Source organism: Muscardinus avellanarius (assembly GCF_963383645.1).
Source record: "Muscardinus avellanarius genome assembly, chromosome: 4".
Lineage (NCBI taxonomy): Eukaryota > Metazoa > Chordata > Mammalia > Rodentia > Gliridae > Muscardinus > Muscardinus avellanarius.
This window is the reverse complement of record NC_137789.1, coordinates 50,948,594-50,967,435: the sequence shown is the minus strand read 5'-3', so window position 1 is coordinate 50,967,435 and position 18,842 is coordinate 50,948,594. Positions and strand designations below refer to the sequence as shown.

The 18,842-nt window shown below is 38.9% G+C and overlaps 1 protein-coding gene across 1 annotated transcript in view; it reads right to left on the bottom strand.

The window, feature by feature from the left end:
* MMP16 (matrix metallopeptidase 16) overlaps positions 1-15,453 on the bottom strand; it is a gene marked incomplete at both ends in the record, with an annotated part of 275,992 nt that extends 260,539 nt beyond the window's left edge. The window contains one exon of the mRNA XM_080693638.1: positions 15,322-15,453. Within this exon, the coding sequence (XP_080549764.1) occupies positions 15,322-15,453 (132 nt within the window). The remainder of the gene's footprint in view (positions 1-15,321) is intronic.
* Between the last annotated feature and the right edge of the window lie 3,389 nt (positions 15,454-18,842).

The window sequence follows — 18,842 nt, the reverse complement described above, 5'->3', positions numbered from 1 at the left end:
ATCAAAAAATGGGCAACTGAACTGAATAGACACTTCACAAAAGAAAAGGTACAAATGGTCAATAGATACAAGGAAAGATGTTCAACATCATTAGACATCAGGGAGATGCAAATCAAAACTACGCTGAGATTCATCTAACCCCAGTCAGATTGGCAAGCATAAAGAAATCAAATAACAACAAATGCTGGTGAGGATGTGGGGAACAAGGTACTCTTTTACACTGTTGTTGGAGTGCAAACTGGTTCAGCTGCTATGGAGATCAGTGTGGAGATTCCTTAGAAAACTAGGAATAGATCTACCATATGATCTGGCTATACCTCTCCTGGGTATTTGTCCAAAGGGGTTGAAATCAGAGAACTACAGTAACATATGCATACCCATGTTCATAGCAGCACAATTCATAATAACCAAAATATGGAACCAACCTAGGTCATCATCAACAGATGAATGGGTTGCAAAATTATGGGAAATACACACAATGGAATTCTACTCAGCTATAAAGAAGACCTGGAAAACATTATGTTAAGTGGATCAGCCAAGCACAAAAAGAGAAGGGACTTATGTTTCCTCCAATATGCCCAAACTAGGGAGTATTAGGGATACCAGAGGGACTCCAGACAGTGAAGGAGAAATCTCACCAAAACTGGAATGGAAGGAGAGGCGAGGAAGAAGGCTGAGGTTGATTAATGAAGGAGCTACATCCGAACTTGTGTAAAAATATAAATATAGTATGCTTAACCGGACATTCATTGTTGGGAGGGGGGAAGGGGAAGTGGGGGAGGGGAGGGCACCACAGTCTGAATGTATGCCATTTTCATTATGTTCCACATAAAATTAAAAAAACTAAATAAATAAAATAAAATAAAATGGGGGTGTAGCTCAGAGATCAAATACCCCTGGGCTCAATCTCCAGAATCACCCAAAAATAAATAATTAACTTAAACAATTATACTTTAAAGAATTAGCACAGAAAGTTTTAATATATACATAAAGGAGATATTACATGGTGGGGATGGGGGTGGATATTTAAAGAAAGCTTGATAGAGTATATGATGAATGCTAAGACGTGTGTGGAAGGATGAGAAGATGAAGGAATGAAGCGTGTGGATATAGTGGACCATGGGACTGCGAGAGCGCAGGACAACAGAGCTTGTGTCAGGAGCCTCTGGGCATCCCAAGCTCCTTCAGGGTCACCAGGTAAAAACTGTTCTTACATGGCATTACTTGGCTTTTTATTCTCATTCACTTGCAACTGACTGTCAGGTTTACCAGAGACTTCATGGTTACCAATATCAGGATTATGAACACAGAAACAGTTATGAGACTCCAGTTATCTTTTGTTCAGCCAGAGGCTAAAGGCATTTGAAAAGATGTAAAACCGTGCTGCTTTCCTCTTTTTTTTTTTTTGGAAAATCAGTTTTTTGTAAAATATGCTATTTATGAGGACATAACATTATTATTGTAATATTTAATGAATTTCTAAATAAATATTTTAAAACTTTCTCAGATTTATCTAATACTATAAATATAGATATACACTATATACTAGAGGCCCTTTGAGTTTTCATTGATTTTTTTAGGAATTTACAGTGTTCCTTAGTTTGAGACCTTTGTGCCAGTTCATAGAGAGCAGAAAATGAACTTGGAGCAATGAGACCAGACAGTGGGGTGGAGTCTAAAAATGACAGACCCTGCCAGGCACGGAATAATGCAATATGCCAAGGCCAGAGGTAACAGGGGCTCAACATACAGCTGTACCAAAGTAGAGATAAGAAAGTAAAACTCTGAATATAGGTATATATAGTCATCTATCTACCTACACACACATACACACACACACACACACACTCACACACACATTTGCTCGATGCAAAGCTAAGGCCTCATCAACCTGATATTTTATATTTAGATATTTTATTTCTACAAAACAGTGTTTTCAAGAATATTGTGGCCTATTATTTTCCATCTCAATTCTGGCAATAGCATAAACATAAATTATCAGCAGTTATTAGTAAGTTGGTTACTGTGTAGCAAAAACTAGGTTTCACATTCAATATACTATTTTAACATGTCTATTAAAGTATAATTATTATACAATCAGAAATATGCATTAAAATGTATGATTTAAACAGGGCATGGTGGTGCACTCTTGTAATCCCTGCACTTGGGAGGCGGAGACAGGCTCGCGCAGGTTTGAAGCCAGCCTCGCTGTCTTAAGAGACCCTGTTTCCAAATAAATATATAAAAATAGGTCTGAGAGTGTATCCCAGAGGTAGAAGGGTTTCCAGGAACCCCAGGACCACCAAAAAAAAAAAAATGTACAATTTGAGCTGGGTGTGGTGGCGCATACTTGTAATCCCAGCATTCAGGAGATGGAGACCAGAGGATTGCAGTTCATGGACAGCCTCAGCAACTTAGCAAGGCCTTTAGCAACTCAGTGAGACCCTGTTTCAAAAAATAAAAATACTAAAAAAAAAATTAGGCTGGGGGTGTAGCTTGCAGGTACAGTGACCCTGGGTTCCATCCCCAGTACCTCAAAAGAAACAATAATTATTACCAGGAAAATTAATGCTCCCATCACATACCCATCAAAGAGATCAAAAGTTTCTTCTCTACCACCTCCTTACCCTCATTTCCCAGACAACCAAACAGCCACAAATCTCTTTCTACTGTTATAAGTATCCATTTTCTGTAATTTTATGTAAAATAGAATTACACAATATATTATCTTTTGCCTGACTTTGTTCACTCAGCATTTTTTGTGGTGTTCAAAGATGTTTTTCCATAAATCAATAATTCATCCCTTTTTATTTCTAAGTAATACTCAATTGTGTGGATCTATTTGTTATCCCTGCACATGTTGATGGGCATTTGGGTTGCCTTCAAGTTTTAGATAACTTTTAATATTTCATGCGGTGCTGGTGTGCCAAAGATCTATTCTTCATTTTCTGGATGCCTAAAATGTTCTTTATTCTATTTGCCTTCATCTTTGAAAGATATTTTCACTAAGTACAGAATTATAGGTTGACAGGGTTTGCTTGCTCTCTTTTTGAAATTTTTGAAAGATGTTACTCCTTGGATTCTTTCTATCAAGAAAGCTCCATCCTTTCTTTGTTCCTCCATATATAAGGCATCTCTTTTCACCATCTGCTTTTAAGACTTTTGTCTTTACTACTCATCTGATTGATTTGATTATCATGATCTTAGGAGTGTGTGTGTGTGTGTGTGTGTCTTACTGGGGATGCCCAAGGAACTCAGGGACATTCAAGCCACACCCCCAGCCCTATTTTATTTTAATTTAGAAATAGGGTCTTGCTAGGTTGATGAGAGTCTCACTACTTACTAAAGTTGTCCTCCAATCTGTGATTTTCCTATGAGCTTCCCAAGTTCTGGGATCACATTTTTTTTTTTTTTTTCTGTTGTTGGGATTCATTGAGCTTCTTAGATCTGGGAATTTGTATAACTTCCACCAAATCAAAGAAAGTGTTATTCTTTCTGTCTCTTCTGCCTTAAAGGGTTTCAGCCACATGTATATTAGATGAATTGCAATTGTCCCAAGCTCACTAATGTTCTAGTCATTTTAAAATTTTCTTTTCTCTCTGTGTTTCACTGTGTATTGCTTCTACTGCTGTGACCTAAAAGTTCACTACTTTTTAATCTGGTAATGTCCAAGCTGCTGTTAATTTCAAGTTTATTTTTCATCTCACATACTAAAGTTTTCATTTCTAGAATTTCAATCTGGATCTTATTAAAAATATCTTCCATGTGTCAACTTTTGGACCTAAAGGATATAGTTATAATAATTGCTTTAATATTCTTATTTGCTAATTCTAACATCTGTGTCATTTTTGGATCAGTTTAAAGAGCCTGATTTTTTCCCTCATTATGGCAGTGTTTTTCTGTTTCTTTTCATGCTTGGTAATTTTTTTTATTGGATGTTAGACATTTATAAATTTTACATTATTGGGTGATGAATATTTCTGTATTCCAAAATATATTATTGAACTTTGTTGTGGAAAACGGTTATGTTACTTAGAAACAATTTTATCTTTTTCAGAAGTTCCTTTTAAGATTTATTAAGCAGAACCACAGCAGTGTCCAGTGCAGAACTGATTATTTCCCACTACGTTTGGGTACTTTTGAGTTCTCTATCCAATGCCCTGTGAAATGGGTTTTCTAGTTTGGCTAGCAGTAGTTAGCAGAGCCAGATAGAGTTAGGGCCAGGCTCATTCGCTTCCCATCTCCCAGGGCTGGCTCAATCACTCAGGATCTGAGGTCCAGGGACCTGGGAATCACTGTGTCACCTACTTTATCAATGTTTTGGATTCCTTGCAGTAGGGGTAAGTTAGAAGCCTGTGACTCTCATTTCAGCAAACATCCCATAATTCTTTCTTGAGGTGGATCTTATCATTTCTGTTTTACAAGTGATTAAACTGAGGCATGCCATCAGTAACCTGGTTCATTCAATTTACACAGGTTGTGAGCAAATAACACAACTAAAATTATGAAGTCCTGCTTTTAAAGTTCTTGCACACAGCAGTATGATGGTACCATGTGAGAAAGAAAGTAGCTGAATGTTTAGCACACTGAGAAATGTTGGAAATAGGCTAGTAATTTGTTTTACAAAGAGTCTTTCTTTGAAAGATGAATGGATAGATTGAGTTTTGAAACCTCATAAAGACTAAAGGCTACTTTTTAAAGACATTGACCAATCCCCAAGTTAGAGTGTCCATTTCCTCATGACAAAAGCATAAACCAGGAATGCAGCCCATTGCCAAAAAGTGGCAGGTACTTAGCAACTTTTTGAAGTACCTGAACTATCTCTAAGAAAAGTCCCTTTATATTACAACCAAACAAAAATGTTTAAACTGATAAAATAAATCCATTTCCTTGTAACTTCTACACAACTGATGCAAAATATAAAATTGGCAGATGTCAGAGAACATGCCAGTCCATAACTGCGCACGTGCGCGCAGACACACACACACACACACACACACACACACACACTCACACACAAACACACATCCTCCCCAGCAGGGCACTGAACACTTGGCTTCTGATACAAGTTTCCCATTTCATTTTTCTGTGGTTCAGTTCTTTTAATTTTAACATATAATCAAATCTTCCTGATTCCTTTGAAAATCATACTTAATGGTGTTACAAGAAATTATTGAGGAATGAGGAGCTACAATTGATCTAATACTGTATGTAAATTGAGATTGTGTAATATATAGGTTATAAACTGTGTAATGATTAAATACAATAGAAGGCATTCAACAGTAAAACTATCATGACCACCACATAATCAATCTTGACTCAGTCAGTAATATCAAGAACCACCTGTTCAGTTTTACTCCAGGTAAGGCCCTTTGCTGAGAACTCCATCATTTTCATCATGCATATAAATCACTTTTTTTTTCATCTTAGAATATAAAAGACATTAGCAATGGAAGTGGATCATATGGTCCTTACTGAGATCCTGGAAGTTAATCTGCATGTCTATTTACTTGAGAAGGAGCCTGGGCTCCACATCCAGCCGGCTTCCTCTGATTCTAGGCTACTCTGCCTCAATGTTTATAGTAAGGTGGTCTTTGCAAGTTTCCTCACCTCTCTGTGCCTCAGATTCCTTATTAATCAAAGATGAATAGTGGTAGGCTTGGGATGTAGATGAAGGAAGGAGGGAAGGGAGGAAGGAAGGAAGGAAGGAAAGGAGGGAGGGAGGGAGGGAGGGAGGGAAGGAGGGGAGGAAGAAAAAAGATATTGATCTATTCATAAGATTTTAATGAAAATTAAATGTGTTAATATATATGAGACATTTAGGCCACTATTAGGCACAGAGCAAGTGTTCAACCACTGTTAATTAACATTGTTTTTAGTATTATTTTAAAATATTACAAATAAATTCTAGGTATTTACATTTTACTGGTTGTCTGAACATTTTTTAAATTAGAACATAATGCCAAAATGTAGCTATTCTATATTGCTGATCAACAGAGGAAATGCAGGAGCTAAAGCACCCATCTACTCTTACTTACAAAGAAGACTATTTGCCAAGATCTCGGTGTTATCATACAAAGCCTGTGCCATAAGGAAGTAATAAAGATGTTTGATATAAGTGGTCAAAGCAAGGCAAAAGCTATTCAGGTCATGTTGAATCTACCAATGAGCAAACTACTTCTTTGTATCCATTCATGCAGTAGCTAAGCAGTAAGTTGTATGAGCAGAGTTAAGGCAATATTAGAAACCCCAATCATCCAGATAAGATTTTAATGGTACCTGGCAGTGCCCTTGACCTTTTACAAGATTTTTCCTCAATTTTATACAAACCACTGAGTACACATTTGTTTCTGTAAGCTACTTGAATCTATTCTTTTTTTTACAACAAAAAAGAGGATGAGTAGAAATGTGGCTTATCATAAACTTTTTCCAACTTCTAAGCCTAGGGTCCTGCCATAGAACTCTGAAGACCCTCAAGCCAACTCAAAAAAAAAAAAAGTATGAACATGAGAAGAAATGGCCTGACAACTTTTTAAAGAGACGTGCATAGACCTTAGAAATCTAACATACACAGATATATCTAATCATTATAAAATAGGAGAAATCATTATGACATGGTAGAAATCCAACTGTATAAAGTTTCCATGTAAATATGTTGAGTGGCCTCTCCCAGGGTCTCACTGCATCATATGCATGATAGGCATTTATTTCACTATCTGCTTTCACTACAAAATATTCATTCAATAGGATCATCAGGTTTGGGGGCATGGCATGAAGTTCATTCAGATATCCAGATTCCTCTTAAAAAAAAAAAAAGACAGCATGTTCTGTCTTCACATAAGTGTGGCTAAAACAAACACTGTAAAGCTTCATTTCGGTGAGTAGTTTATTTGGATTGGATTGGTCATTTGAATATATCCCCTTAATGACTATCTCTCCTGAGAAAATCTGTCTGTGGGGACATGGCTTACTCTATATGTCCATATTTTACTTACCTGACTAAATTAAAAAAAAACTTTTTAAAAACTTGAATGATGCTTGTGAGTAGGTTATCATATCTTAATTAAATGTTTGCACATCCTAATACACGAATGAATGTCTTTTTATTACTTTATTTCCACCACTTAATAATCATACATATGGGTCATATAATAATCTGCTTAACCGAAACAACTTTTGGAGTCCCCAATAAGCACACTGTTTCACACTTTTGTAATAATCCTTACATATTTTTAAAGAGAATATGTAAAAAACCATATTTTAGAATTTGCTTTCACTGCAAAAATTTATTCAATAGGATCCTAGTAGACAATAAAAATAAATAACTTTGGTTTCATAAACTTTTAAAATCGATTTTTTTTTGCTACACATAACCCACAACGTAATATCAAATTAAATTTACCCAGCCAGACATGGTGGTGCATACCTGTAATCCCAATACTTGGGAGGCTGAGACAGGAGGATCACAGGTTCAAGGACAGCGTAGCAACTTACTGGCATTGGGGATGTAGCCGGGAATATAGCTCAGAGGTAGCATTCCCCTGGGTTCAATGCTTAATATCACACAAAAAAATAAATTTATCTTCCTCAATTTATAAGACCCTTATTTCATTAAGCATTTTAGTTTCTATCAATGTTCAAAAGCAACTGCTGTCACTACAATATGTAGTTTCTGGGCCTATTCCATATCTAAAAATGATAGAAATATAAGGATGCTCTGCGTCATAACAGTCTTCATCATACTGTCATGCTCAGAACATTTTTTTCTCAAAAAAAAAAACGATAATTTCCTTCTTAGTTCATCAAATATCTAATCACTGGTGCCAAGTGGCTCTCAGTAAACCCAGCTTACATCTTAAATCATGAACTATGTGTTCACTGATTTCTCTAAAAATTTCTATGATTGACTATGAGTCATTTAAAGACATCTGATTGCACCTAGCATCCTTGATTTTAAACCAAGTTCTTTGCAAGCCATTGGGTTCCTTAAATAAACAGCTCAATAGCTCCCTCTAGCCTCTTTTTATATACTACACCCAGAGGTCACTTTTAATCAAAGGTTAGGGGCTACAGGGAAACTCTCTGGGCTGAACTTTTGGTATGCGGCTCTTTAAGATAGTCTAATCCAAACCCAAAGATGCACAATGCCAAATGGTAGTGGTAAAACTCTAAGACACAGACTATCCATTCAGAGTACAAAATGACAGGAGGCAATAATCAAATATGATTTCATGAATAACCTCAAAATCTATAAATAACTTTCCCAAGGAAAGAAGGCAAAATAAAATCTGACTATACATATTACTTGGCATTTACCATTTTAGCATGAGATTTTTCATTGTTCACATAAGCTACATATTTTCTAAAATAAACACAAACTAATTTTTCACAGGAAAAATTAAATGTGTGGTGAAGAACAGAAATAAGCTTCGGGAAGCATGTGCCAAAAATATTTTCCACAATAGGCAAGTGGGCCAGAGTGTATGAGTACTTTATTTCATACACAAAATATGTGTATATTTTGATGAGAGATATACTTGAATTATTAGATACTCTCTGCTCAAAAATCATCTAAATCTCTGATTCTGAACTTATTCCAACTTGCCTTTTTACGACTGAAGTACCACTTGTATATGACATATATTTCCCAAAATAACAATAGGCCATGCTTTTTACATTAAAATTTTAAAGTGTGCTAACTTGGCTAAAAATTGATTTTAAACTAACATATCATTTTCTGCCAGTATTTTTACTACTCAGCAGAATGCTAGTATTATTTTCAAAATGAAACACCCTTTGCCATTACAGATGATAACATATGTTAGATATAAATCAGATGTTCTGTATTTCCTCAAGATATTCATTTTAGATTAAAAAAGTGAACTCTATACCTTTGTGATCAAAGTTGTGCCCAAATTTAAAAGGTAAATATATCATCCTTTCCCTCCCAAGCCTTATAACTAAGGCTTAGAGAGTAACTACTATAAAATTTCAAAATTGAAAACGGTCTCAGTGACCATGTAGTTCAATACTCATTTTGTCAGAGGAAGACATGAAGGAAATTGCTTCTCCAAGTTCAAAGCTTTGTTTGTACAAAACCTAGAGTTAAAGCCCACAGCCTTTGACTTCTGATCCAGTCTGCCTCACAATGTATTGCTAGCTATCTTGTCATTCCCAATGTTACATAGACACGATTTTTTAAGAATTACTTTGCCATCACAGAACACCTTCTTTTTCTGCCCATTCTTATACATCATTTATAAATTAAAATAAAAAGATCTTTATATTCTAAATTTGAGGTATAACACAGAGCTGGCCTGTGTTATATATATATTGAATCCATGTATTGAATCCTATACCTACCATTGAGAGGAAACACTTGGGCCTTCAGCCAATTAAAATAAACAGGCCCATTGAGTCATAAAGGCCTATTTATTTTCTATGGTATTAGAAAAGATGAACAGATTTCAGCAAACCCAGCCTTGTAATAGGTGTGAGCTAAACTTGACATTCTATGATAGTAACAGATGACAAGACAAAATGTGAAAATCACATTGCTGAACTGAACTGTCTAAGAAAAAACATGGGAAGAGAATGTACTGATGTTAGCATGGTTGATTTTCAGTACATTACAGTTTTTTAAAAATTGAAAATGTACTTAAAAAAAAATCTCCCTAGAGCAGCTGGTGTGTCCTAACCTGGTCAACTTTTATATAATTATATATAGCCATATCAATTACATCTGCAGCAACATTTCCTTTTTATTGATAACACCTAAAAAGTGTTACCTACTTTAACCATGTAGGCATATATCTATTTAATCTACATATATATTTAATCATCAAAAAGGGATGAGATTAGAACTAGGACCCATGCACTCTAATTCTATTATATCTTCTCTTTATCACTATATTCCACAATGAGAAATGAATTGATGGCTCACAGATAGCTAAAATAAATTGAAATAAAAAGTAACATGAAAAATAACCTTCTCAATTTGAAATATACATGATAAAGAATCATTTTTCCAGAAGCATAAAGAAATAGATCATTTCATTCAACATTAAATAAGTTCAACTCATTGATTCAAATATTCCATGGATATTTTTTGTCCTGAAAAAATTCCTATCTGTACTCTTCCAAATATGATGAGCAGGTACATTTTGAACTGCTGAGGTAGAACAATAAGTAAAATAAATTTACCAGATGGGTGTGATAGCACATGTCTGTAATCCCAGCTCTTGGAGGCTGACACAGGAGAATGATAGATTTGAGGCCAGCCTTAGCAACTTAGCAAGACTCTCAGAAATTTAGCAAGAACTTTTATCAAAATTAAAAATAGAGAAAAGTAGCCGGGCATGGTGGTGCACACTTGTAATCCCCACGCTTGGGAGGCTGAGACAGGAGGAAAGTGCAGGTTCGAAGCCAGCCTCAGCTACTTAGTGAGGCTCTCTCAGCAACTTAGTGAGATCCTGTTTCCAAATAAAATATAAAATGGGTCTGGGAGTATAGCCCAGAAGTAGAAAGCCTCTGGGTTCCATCCCCAGTACCATAAAAAAAAGAGAGAAAAGAAAAGAAAAGAAAAGAAAAGAAAAGAAAAGAAAAGAAAAGAGAAAAGAAAAGAAAAGAAAAGAAAAGAAAAGAAAAGAAAAGAAAAGAAAAGAGTGCTAGGGGTGTAGCTCAAAAGTAGAAGGCCTCTGGGATTTAGTTCCCCGTGACCTTCCACAATAAATGAATAAATAGATAAACTCAATACTATAATTAATCTGTTACTCAGAAAAATAATTATACCACTGAACAAGTGTATTAATTTTTCTTACTAAATAACATGAAGAAGAGAAAACAGAAAATCTTTAGATATATCACTTTTGACTTGGTTCCAGAGATATACAAAAGCTGCTATTAAATCCAAACTTCATTCTTATTTGATAAGGGAAAAGAAGCTGAAGGGGAAACCCCAGGTGAAAAGAGAAGGATGGACTTAGACCAATGTTCTCTGCAGACTTCTCAAGGGGACAGTGGGAGAAATGACCCTCACTGGCATAGTGTACCTACAAGGGTTTTCTGAGTAACTCTGGATTTGAGCAAGACCTGTCTGAGCACAAACACAGTGAGACATGCAGGAGAAGCCCAGGAACCTTACAAACTTTCAAGTCTTCTGGTCTCCTCACCCATGGCTTTGACTTTATGAGCCTGTTAAGTGGCCAGAATATTGTGAGCTCTACCTTGTTAAACTTGCAGTCTTGCAGCAGATTAAAAATCTGTATGACTTAGTCACGTAGTCCTTGTTGTTGACTAGCTATAAATCACTACAGGGGAGAATTATGGGATGTCAGGAGAGTCCCCGAGACTCAAGGATGTATGCTATCACCATGAAATAACATTTGTGTGTGTGTGTGTGTGTGTGTGTGTGTGTGTGTGTGTGTGACTGAGATTGAATCTAAGGCTGTGCACATGCTAGACAAGGGTTCTACCAATAAGTTATATACCCAGCCTGAAAGAATGGTTTTTGATTATTTAAGCAAGTAAAGAACAAGTGATAAGAAAAAGTGTCTTAACATAAGACATTTTCAACTCCATAAAATATAATTTTTATCTCTGAAATGCTTCATGATCAATTATTGCCAAGTTTACATACAGTACAAACCCAAGCAAAGTAAATTTGGACCTTTTAGGCAAATTCAGATAAAACTGACAAAAGTGAACAAATCCTGAATGAGTTTTATAAACATATATTTTTAAAAAATAGAAATGAATGTACTCATATTTAATAATATTTTATATACAATCTGATTAGAATCTGAAATTACTCTTCTTTCTTTAATTAGAAATAACAAAATCAATTTTGCTTCATCCAGATTGCTGTTGACATCATAATCAGCTTCTTTTGCTCTGATATATTATTCTGAGTTTCACATGATTTAAACTTACCACAAAACTGGTTTTAAATCTTTTTTCACTGTAAAAGTGTGTTACTGTTTAAAATTCAACAATTAATATGTTTTTCCATATTTGACAAACTAAGAGAATTGATGAGAGGTTTTATCATAATGAACTATATTGTATCTCAAATTTCATAACAAATGTTTGCAACATATCAAAATAAAATCACACCAGAATCATGAAAATAGTACAAAGTAAGTATTTTAGGTATAAAATGATCTTTAAGAGAGTAGAGATTAAGCTAGAATACCTTGTTAATAATTTAGCTGCTTCTGACCAATGGACACTGCTGATAAGACTGCTGCCCAATGACAGCAGTGTTGGACTTATAGTCAATATTAGCCATGTAACTCCTCTGAATTATACTATTACATACCAAAAAAGAGATCCAATAATATACAAGTCTTTATCTAAATAAGTATATACTGAAAAAGTGAAAACATCATACTTAGCGAGTGTCCCACCTAAACTACAGGTAGATAATGTATTGGATTTTTTCTCTAGTACTACTCTTGATAGTATATACCCCTTTTTTACTGTGTGATAAGAGATGTTCCTTTGTGCTGTAAAAAAAAAAAAAAAAGACACAGAAACAACAAATCTCAACTGCTTCTTTCTATGTAACAGGCTTCCAAACATATGAGATTTTCTCTTACTCTACTGACCGGAAATTCTAAATGTTTATTAGCTTATAAGTCAGACAGGAAAGAGTTAACAATAATACCTTGCTACTCAGCTCTCCTCCAGGGAAAATATAAGGTTTAAACTTTAAATCACAGAGATGAGAAGTGTGAGGGTACCACAAATTGTTAAGTTCAGTGGTGAATAAAACATTATAACCTCAGTTGTCAGCATAAAAAATCATGTCTCTGAAGCTTTGTTCCAACTATAATAACTTGGTGTGCTTGCTGGAAAAAAATTATGATCACATGGGCTTCATGCATGATTGTTACCGTTACTATTTATCTTTAACTGTCCTTGAGAATCCATCAAATAAAGCATTCTCAGTATGTATGTTTTGCAATCAAGAATAGGGAACACAATATAAGTGCCTCTTTTGGAGAGGAAGTAATGGAATAGCCTTCCCATTAGTGTTCCCTATCCCCACCCCCCCGCAAAAAAAAATTCAATAAAAGTGAATCAGGCAGAAACTTATGTCATAAAACATCTTGGCATCCTATCTACATTCTTTATAATATTTTGGTTTTACTAGCAGCTATTCTTACAATTTAAAAATAGAAGTTATCATTAAACCTAAAAAAGCTTATAAATCCAACTAAGGAAATATACAAAACTGTGTGGGAATAGTACAAACTATGAAACGTAATCCCTTATCAATCATTAGAAAATCCTCTTAGTATCAAGCAAGCTTTGTAAGGCCTGGGTCATACTTAAATCTTTGCATTGTATAATAAACCTGTATGGAAGAAGTTAAATATTTTACAAAATGAGAAAACAGCTCTTCTACTTGGACCATTTCTTTTCACATATATCTTGAAGAGACAAGATGGAACTCAAGATTAAATTATTTTTAGTACTATAACTTCTTGCATAATAATATCTGATTGAAGTGGCTGAGGGATTCGAACATTAAAAAAAAAAAAATTGTGTTCAGCCTCAACAAAAGAAACCCAGTGATCATCAGAACAATGAGAGTACTCCAGACTCTGAAATTCAGACTTTTCCAAAGAAGGCATCCATCAATCCACACTCTACTTCCTTTCCCATCAGCCTAGCACTTACTATTATACCTCTCCCATGCCCCACCTTACTACCATCTCCACCACCACCACCAGGCTGAAGCAATAGGCCCTTCTCTTTAAAACATCAGAAATAACAGCTTGTCGTTTTTGTGTCTCCAGTCTAGAAACTAATTATTTCTTCATTTTTCACATTAATTTCCCTCTTTATTTAAATGTTAGATTAAAAAAATCCATCGGTGGCATGTAACTCTGAAAGTTCAAATTTGCCATCAAGAAGAGTCTAGACTTTCAGCTCCTCTCCATTTATTTCCCTTTTTGTGCAGAAAAGCAAAATGTATCTTGCAAAGGGTTAAACTGTTTTCCTGTTTAAATTGGGGTTTTTGTGTAATATACTTAACATCTGCCAACTTCTTTAACTCCTTTGATAAGCGTTTTTACTCTTTCGAAGACTTTGTTTCTGTACCATCATTTATTCCATGGAGTCCTAAGAACAGTTTGTATAAACACAGCTATATTCAGAATATGCCTCGACACATGACATTTATTAGGGACACTTTGGATATAAAGCACGTCCAAATACAGTGCAACAGGTCCTGCCATGGTGTAAGCACAGGCACCCGACAGAATGACAGGACACTTCATTGTATCAACAATGCAAGAAAAATATATTATTCCCTAGAGACACCATAATTCTTTTGAAATGTCAGCAGGCATCCAATCTAGTCAAAAGAAACAAATGTTTCTAAGACCTTCTTCCTGTCTTTGTGCCCTACTTTATGTGTGTCACAGCCCAGGTGTGCACACCCTTCCTCTCATTTATTGCACGTTGCTGGCTTGGGTGCTAAGTTGGGTGGCAGGAGGAGTACTTTGGCAGAGGTCTGACAAGTCCTTATCCTTAAGTTCCCTTTTGCTTTATGCCATCTGTTCCCAGAGCTATCACAGTAAAACAAATGACAGTCTAAGACCTCGGGGCTTTGCCATGAGAGTGTGAAATCAAATTTAAAACACACCTCGGAACTGACATGGGGCCACGTTGATTTTCAATTGGCGGGGGAGGGGGAGAGGAGACACTTAAAAAGAGATGGATTTCCTGTCCTCTGTGTAGCCAGATCTAGTTACAGTGTATTAAGTTATGTCTAAAGCAGAAAAAGACTCTGTCTACCTAAGTGTTTTGTCACAAAGTAATGTTATTAAACATATCAAGTATGCCCACTCTCTCCTCTGGATTGTTTGATTTTAACCTCCTTTGTTAGGTACCCACCACGGGGAGAAAGATTTCAGGAACAATACCAGGCAGCTCATGATGCCAAGAGATCAATTCTGTGTCTCCCGAGCTGTTTATCCGTCATCAACTCAAGCTTCCTCGTTAAGCTGCACGTTTGCTCTATGTAGGGCTTTTGCTCTTCCCTGGGTTAGAAGCCTGGACCGGCTACGATCGATCGTGTCTTTGAGCGCGCAGCATCGTGCTTTGTGCTGCTGGGGATAACGGATTCTCGGTCTCGCATGCATCCATCACCTAAGACACAGAGAAACTCAGCCGGGGTTTCGGCCGCTGGGAGAGAAACAATGAGCGGAGACCAGGCTGCTGCTCTAGCTAGGAGGATCCAAAGAGTGAAGGAAATGTTTCAGGGATCGACCCAGGCAAGGGAGAGGAAGCAAGCCCTCGTACTCTTACCTCCACATTGAAATACTGCTCCGTTCCGCAGACTGTAGCACATAAAATCCAAAGCAAGGTTTGCAAGAAAAACACCCCCGAAAGATGCACGAAATCCAACCGTCTTCCAGTGCTGGATGTGAGTAAGATCATAGTGAACTGTGCTTCAATGGATGGACGAGCTCCCCTTCGTGTTCTCCCTCTTTCCCTCTCCCTCCCTCCCTCGTTTCCTTTCAGAAAAAAGTCCTCGGGCTGGCTCCGGAGCCCGCAGGTTCACCCACAGCCGGCCGGGAGGAGCCGGGCCGCGCGCTCCTGCAGCCCGAGAAGCAGCGGCAGCGGCGGGGTCAGCAGCGGCGGCCGCGCAGCATCCTCGGGGCCGCGGCCCGGAACGTGGCGCCCAAGTTCACCCGCGGATCCGACTCCGAGCGCCCAGTCGCAGCCGCAGCTGCAGCCGCCGCCGCCGCCTCCAGCCGGTGCGTCCTCCTCTTCCTCCTCCTCCGCCCCCACCTCCGCCGCCGCCGCCCACTCCGCCGCCGCCCCCAGCTGCTGCGGGAAGGGCCTCGGCCGCGCCGGCTCTCCAGCCTGGGCTGCTCCTGCCCTCCTCTCCGCGCTCCCCTCCACAATGTGCATCCGAAATCTACATAACTCCTCCTTCCCGGGGTCTGCCTGGCTCCCGGGGCCTCGGCGTGCGCGCGCGCACACTCACACACACACACAGCCCAGCACACACGCGGGCGCACACGCGCGCGCGCACACACATACACACACATACACACGCACACCCGGAGGAACCTACACAGCCCCACTCACACGCACGCGCGCTTCTTAAAGGAGAAGGCTTGGAAAGGCTTCCTGGCTACTGTATGGCGCACTGGAGGTATCCAAGCCCGCCCGAGGGGCCCGGGCTGGAGAAGATCGCGGGCGTTGGGATCCACCCAGGTCCCCGAAGGTGTCTAGGAACCTGGGCGGGTCTGCCGTTTCAGTTCGCCCTCTCCCACCACCTGGACTAGAAAGAAGCGCGCCCCTCCCCACCGGCTTGGGTGGGGCTCAGGCCGCGTACCCCGGTGGGGCTGGGGAGTGGCCGGGGCCTGGGCCTGGAGAGCCTGGGGCGCCCTCAGAGGACTGTCCCTGGAAGATAGGGACCTCTGGGAATCAGAGGAGCCCCGGTGACCGCGCCGATGGGGGCCCGGGTCAGTTGGCAGGGCTGACCAAGTTTGGGAAGCCTGAGATGGCAAGTCCCAAACTTTGTTGGGGTCCCCAGAGCCTGTGGCCTGGTGTCTCCCTGAATCCCGTCCACCCTGACTACACTCGGTTTTCCAGGCTGGGGAAGTAGGTACACGTTTGGGGAGAGGGGCTGGTCAGATACACAAGCAGAATGAACGTGCTCTTTCCAAGTGAATGGTGGACCGACAGACGTACTGGGACTCTGGAGAAGTGGTTCTGATGTTAATAAAACATCCGACCAGAGACGGTGGGTGAGGGTTTTGGAATGAAGCCGGCTGCAGGAGAAAGGGCTGGGGGAAGAAGGAGAGGGAGCAGCCTGAGGAAAGGCGAGTAAAGCAGCTGGCAAGGGCGGGAGAAAGAGGCTGCGCGCAGACCGAGCGGGGGAGAGGCTGGCGGGAGCGAGGGGAGCTGCAGGAGAGGGGGAGGCTGCTGGCAAGAGGCGCAGGGGAACGCGGGCAGGGAACTTGAGAGGAGGCTGCCAAGAAGGGCTGGAGCTGCAGCAATGTGAGGCAGTGGACAGGGGAGGCAGCAACCACCAGCCCTTGGCAGGTGATGGTTTGGCTGAGAGAAAAAGGGGGAAGGGAGCTAGGCAGGCATCTGGGGGCAGTGCCAATAAAACGTGCTTCTCCTTGGCAGCCAGCAGAGGGGAAGAGGAGCCCACAGGAAAGAAAAGCAGGCAAGGCAGGGTTAAGAATAAAAAGTGCTGCAGGTATGACAGCTACCTCCTCTGTGAGGTGGAAGAGAGAATTGACAAGGTATATTTCATGGATGAGTTGATAAGGCAAGAAAAGGGACTGCAAGAGGTCATATTTGGTAAGCAGATGGAAAGTGCTGAAAATAGTTTGCAACGAATTGTATTGGACTGTGATCATCTGTGTTCTAAAGAGAGAGAAGAAAGAAGAAAAGGTGAGGAGTGCGACTTTGCAACTACTGACTTTAAAACTGTAAGAAATGAACCCAAACAACTTGACCCAAGACTCTCGAGAAGCCTTTTCTGACAATCTGCCTTGTACACAGCATATAGTGTCCATGAAAATAATTTTGAAGATGCAATCAGAAGCCATACATTATATTGCATTGTGCATTAAAATTTGAAGAATGATTTCAGACTTAGTATCTCAATTAATTCTCATCATATCCTTATGGTTGTAATAAAAAGATAACTTTCTAGAAAAGCATGCAGGTGGCAGAATCTAGACCTGTACCTGCTGGCTTTTATTCTTTATTTATTTTATTTTATTTTTGGTACTGGAAATTGAGCCCAGGGGCATTCTACCTCTAAGCTAGGTACCCATCCCTATTTTATTTTTAATTTGAATCAAGGTTTCACTAATATCTGAAGCTGACCTCTAACCTGTCAGCCTCCCAAGTACTGGGATTATAGGTATGTGTCACCATGCCCAGCTTAGATCTGAGATTTCTGACTCACAATCAGTGTATTTCCTACTATGTCTCAGTGACTCCCCACAAAGAAATGTATTCTTTCTCTTAAAAAATTTATTTCTATAGGTTGAGATAAATTATATTTTGAAAAAAACCCCATAAAACAAACAAAATAAAAACAAGTTGGTTTTGTAGAAATTATGTGAAGTTCTGTGCCAATATACATGGACAAAATATGGTGCAGAGTGTTTGTCAATAGATCAAGAAAATATTTTTGTTTGTGTGCATTATATTTAATAAGATGCAAAATTAGGGGAAAAGAGCCGGGTGTGGTGGCACACGCATGTAATCCCAGCATTCGGGAGGCTGAGACCTGAGGATCACGGTTCGCGAACAGCCTCAGCTACTTAGTGAGGCCCTCTGCAACTCAGTGAGACCTGGTTTCAAAATAAAGAATAAAAAATAGGGCAGGGGGTGTAGCTCGGAGGTTGAATGCCCCTGGGTTCCATCCCCAGACCCACACACACACACACACACACACACAAAAAAAAAAATTAGGGGAAAAATATTTTTAAAAAGCTTAAACTTCATGCCTAGTTCTTGAGATAGTATTAAAGTAAAACATATTTACACAAAATATACATGAGAAAATAGACCTAAATGGTGAAGTCTTGCTAAATCAGCCAGACTGTTAGAAGACTATCAAGGAATGGAACACATGTGTGCTGCCAGAACTATCAACAAGAAGGAATGTCTTACTGTAAGAAACTAGTTGTCAGCAAGCATGGTGGCGCAAGCCTATAATCCCAGTACTAGGGAAGCTGAGATAGAAGGATCACCTGTTCAAAGCCAGCCTCAGTAACTTAGTGAGGCTCTCAGCAACTAAGTGAGATCCTGTTTTCAAATAAAAAACAAAATAGGGCTGGGGTGTAGCC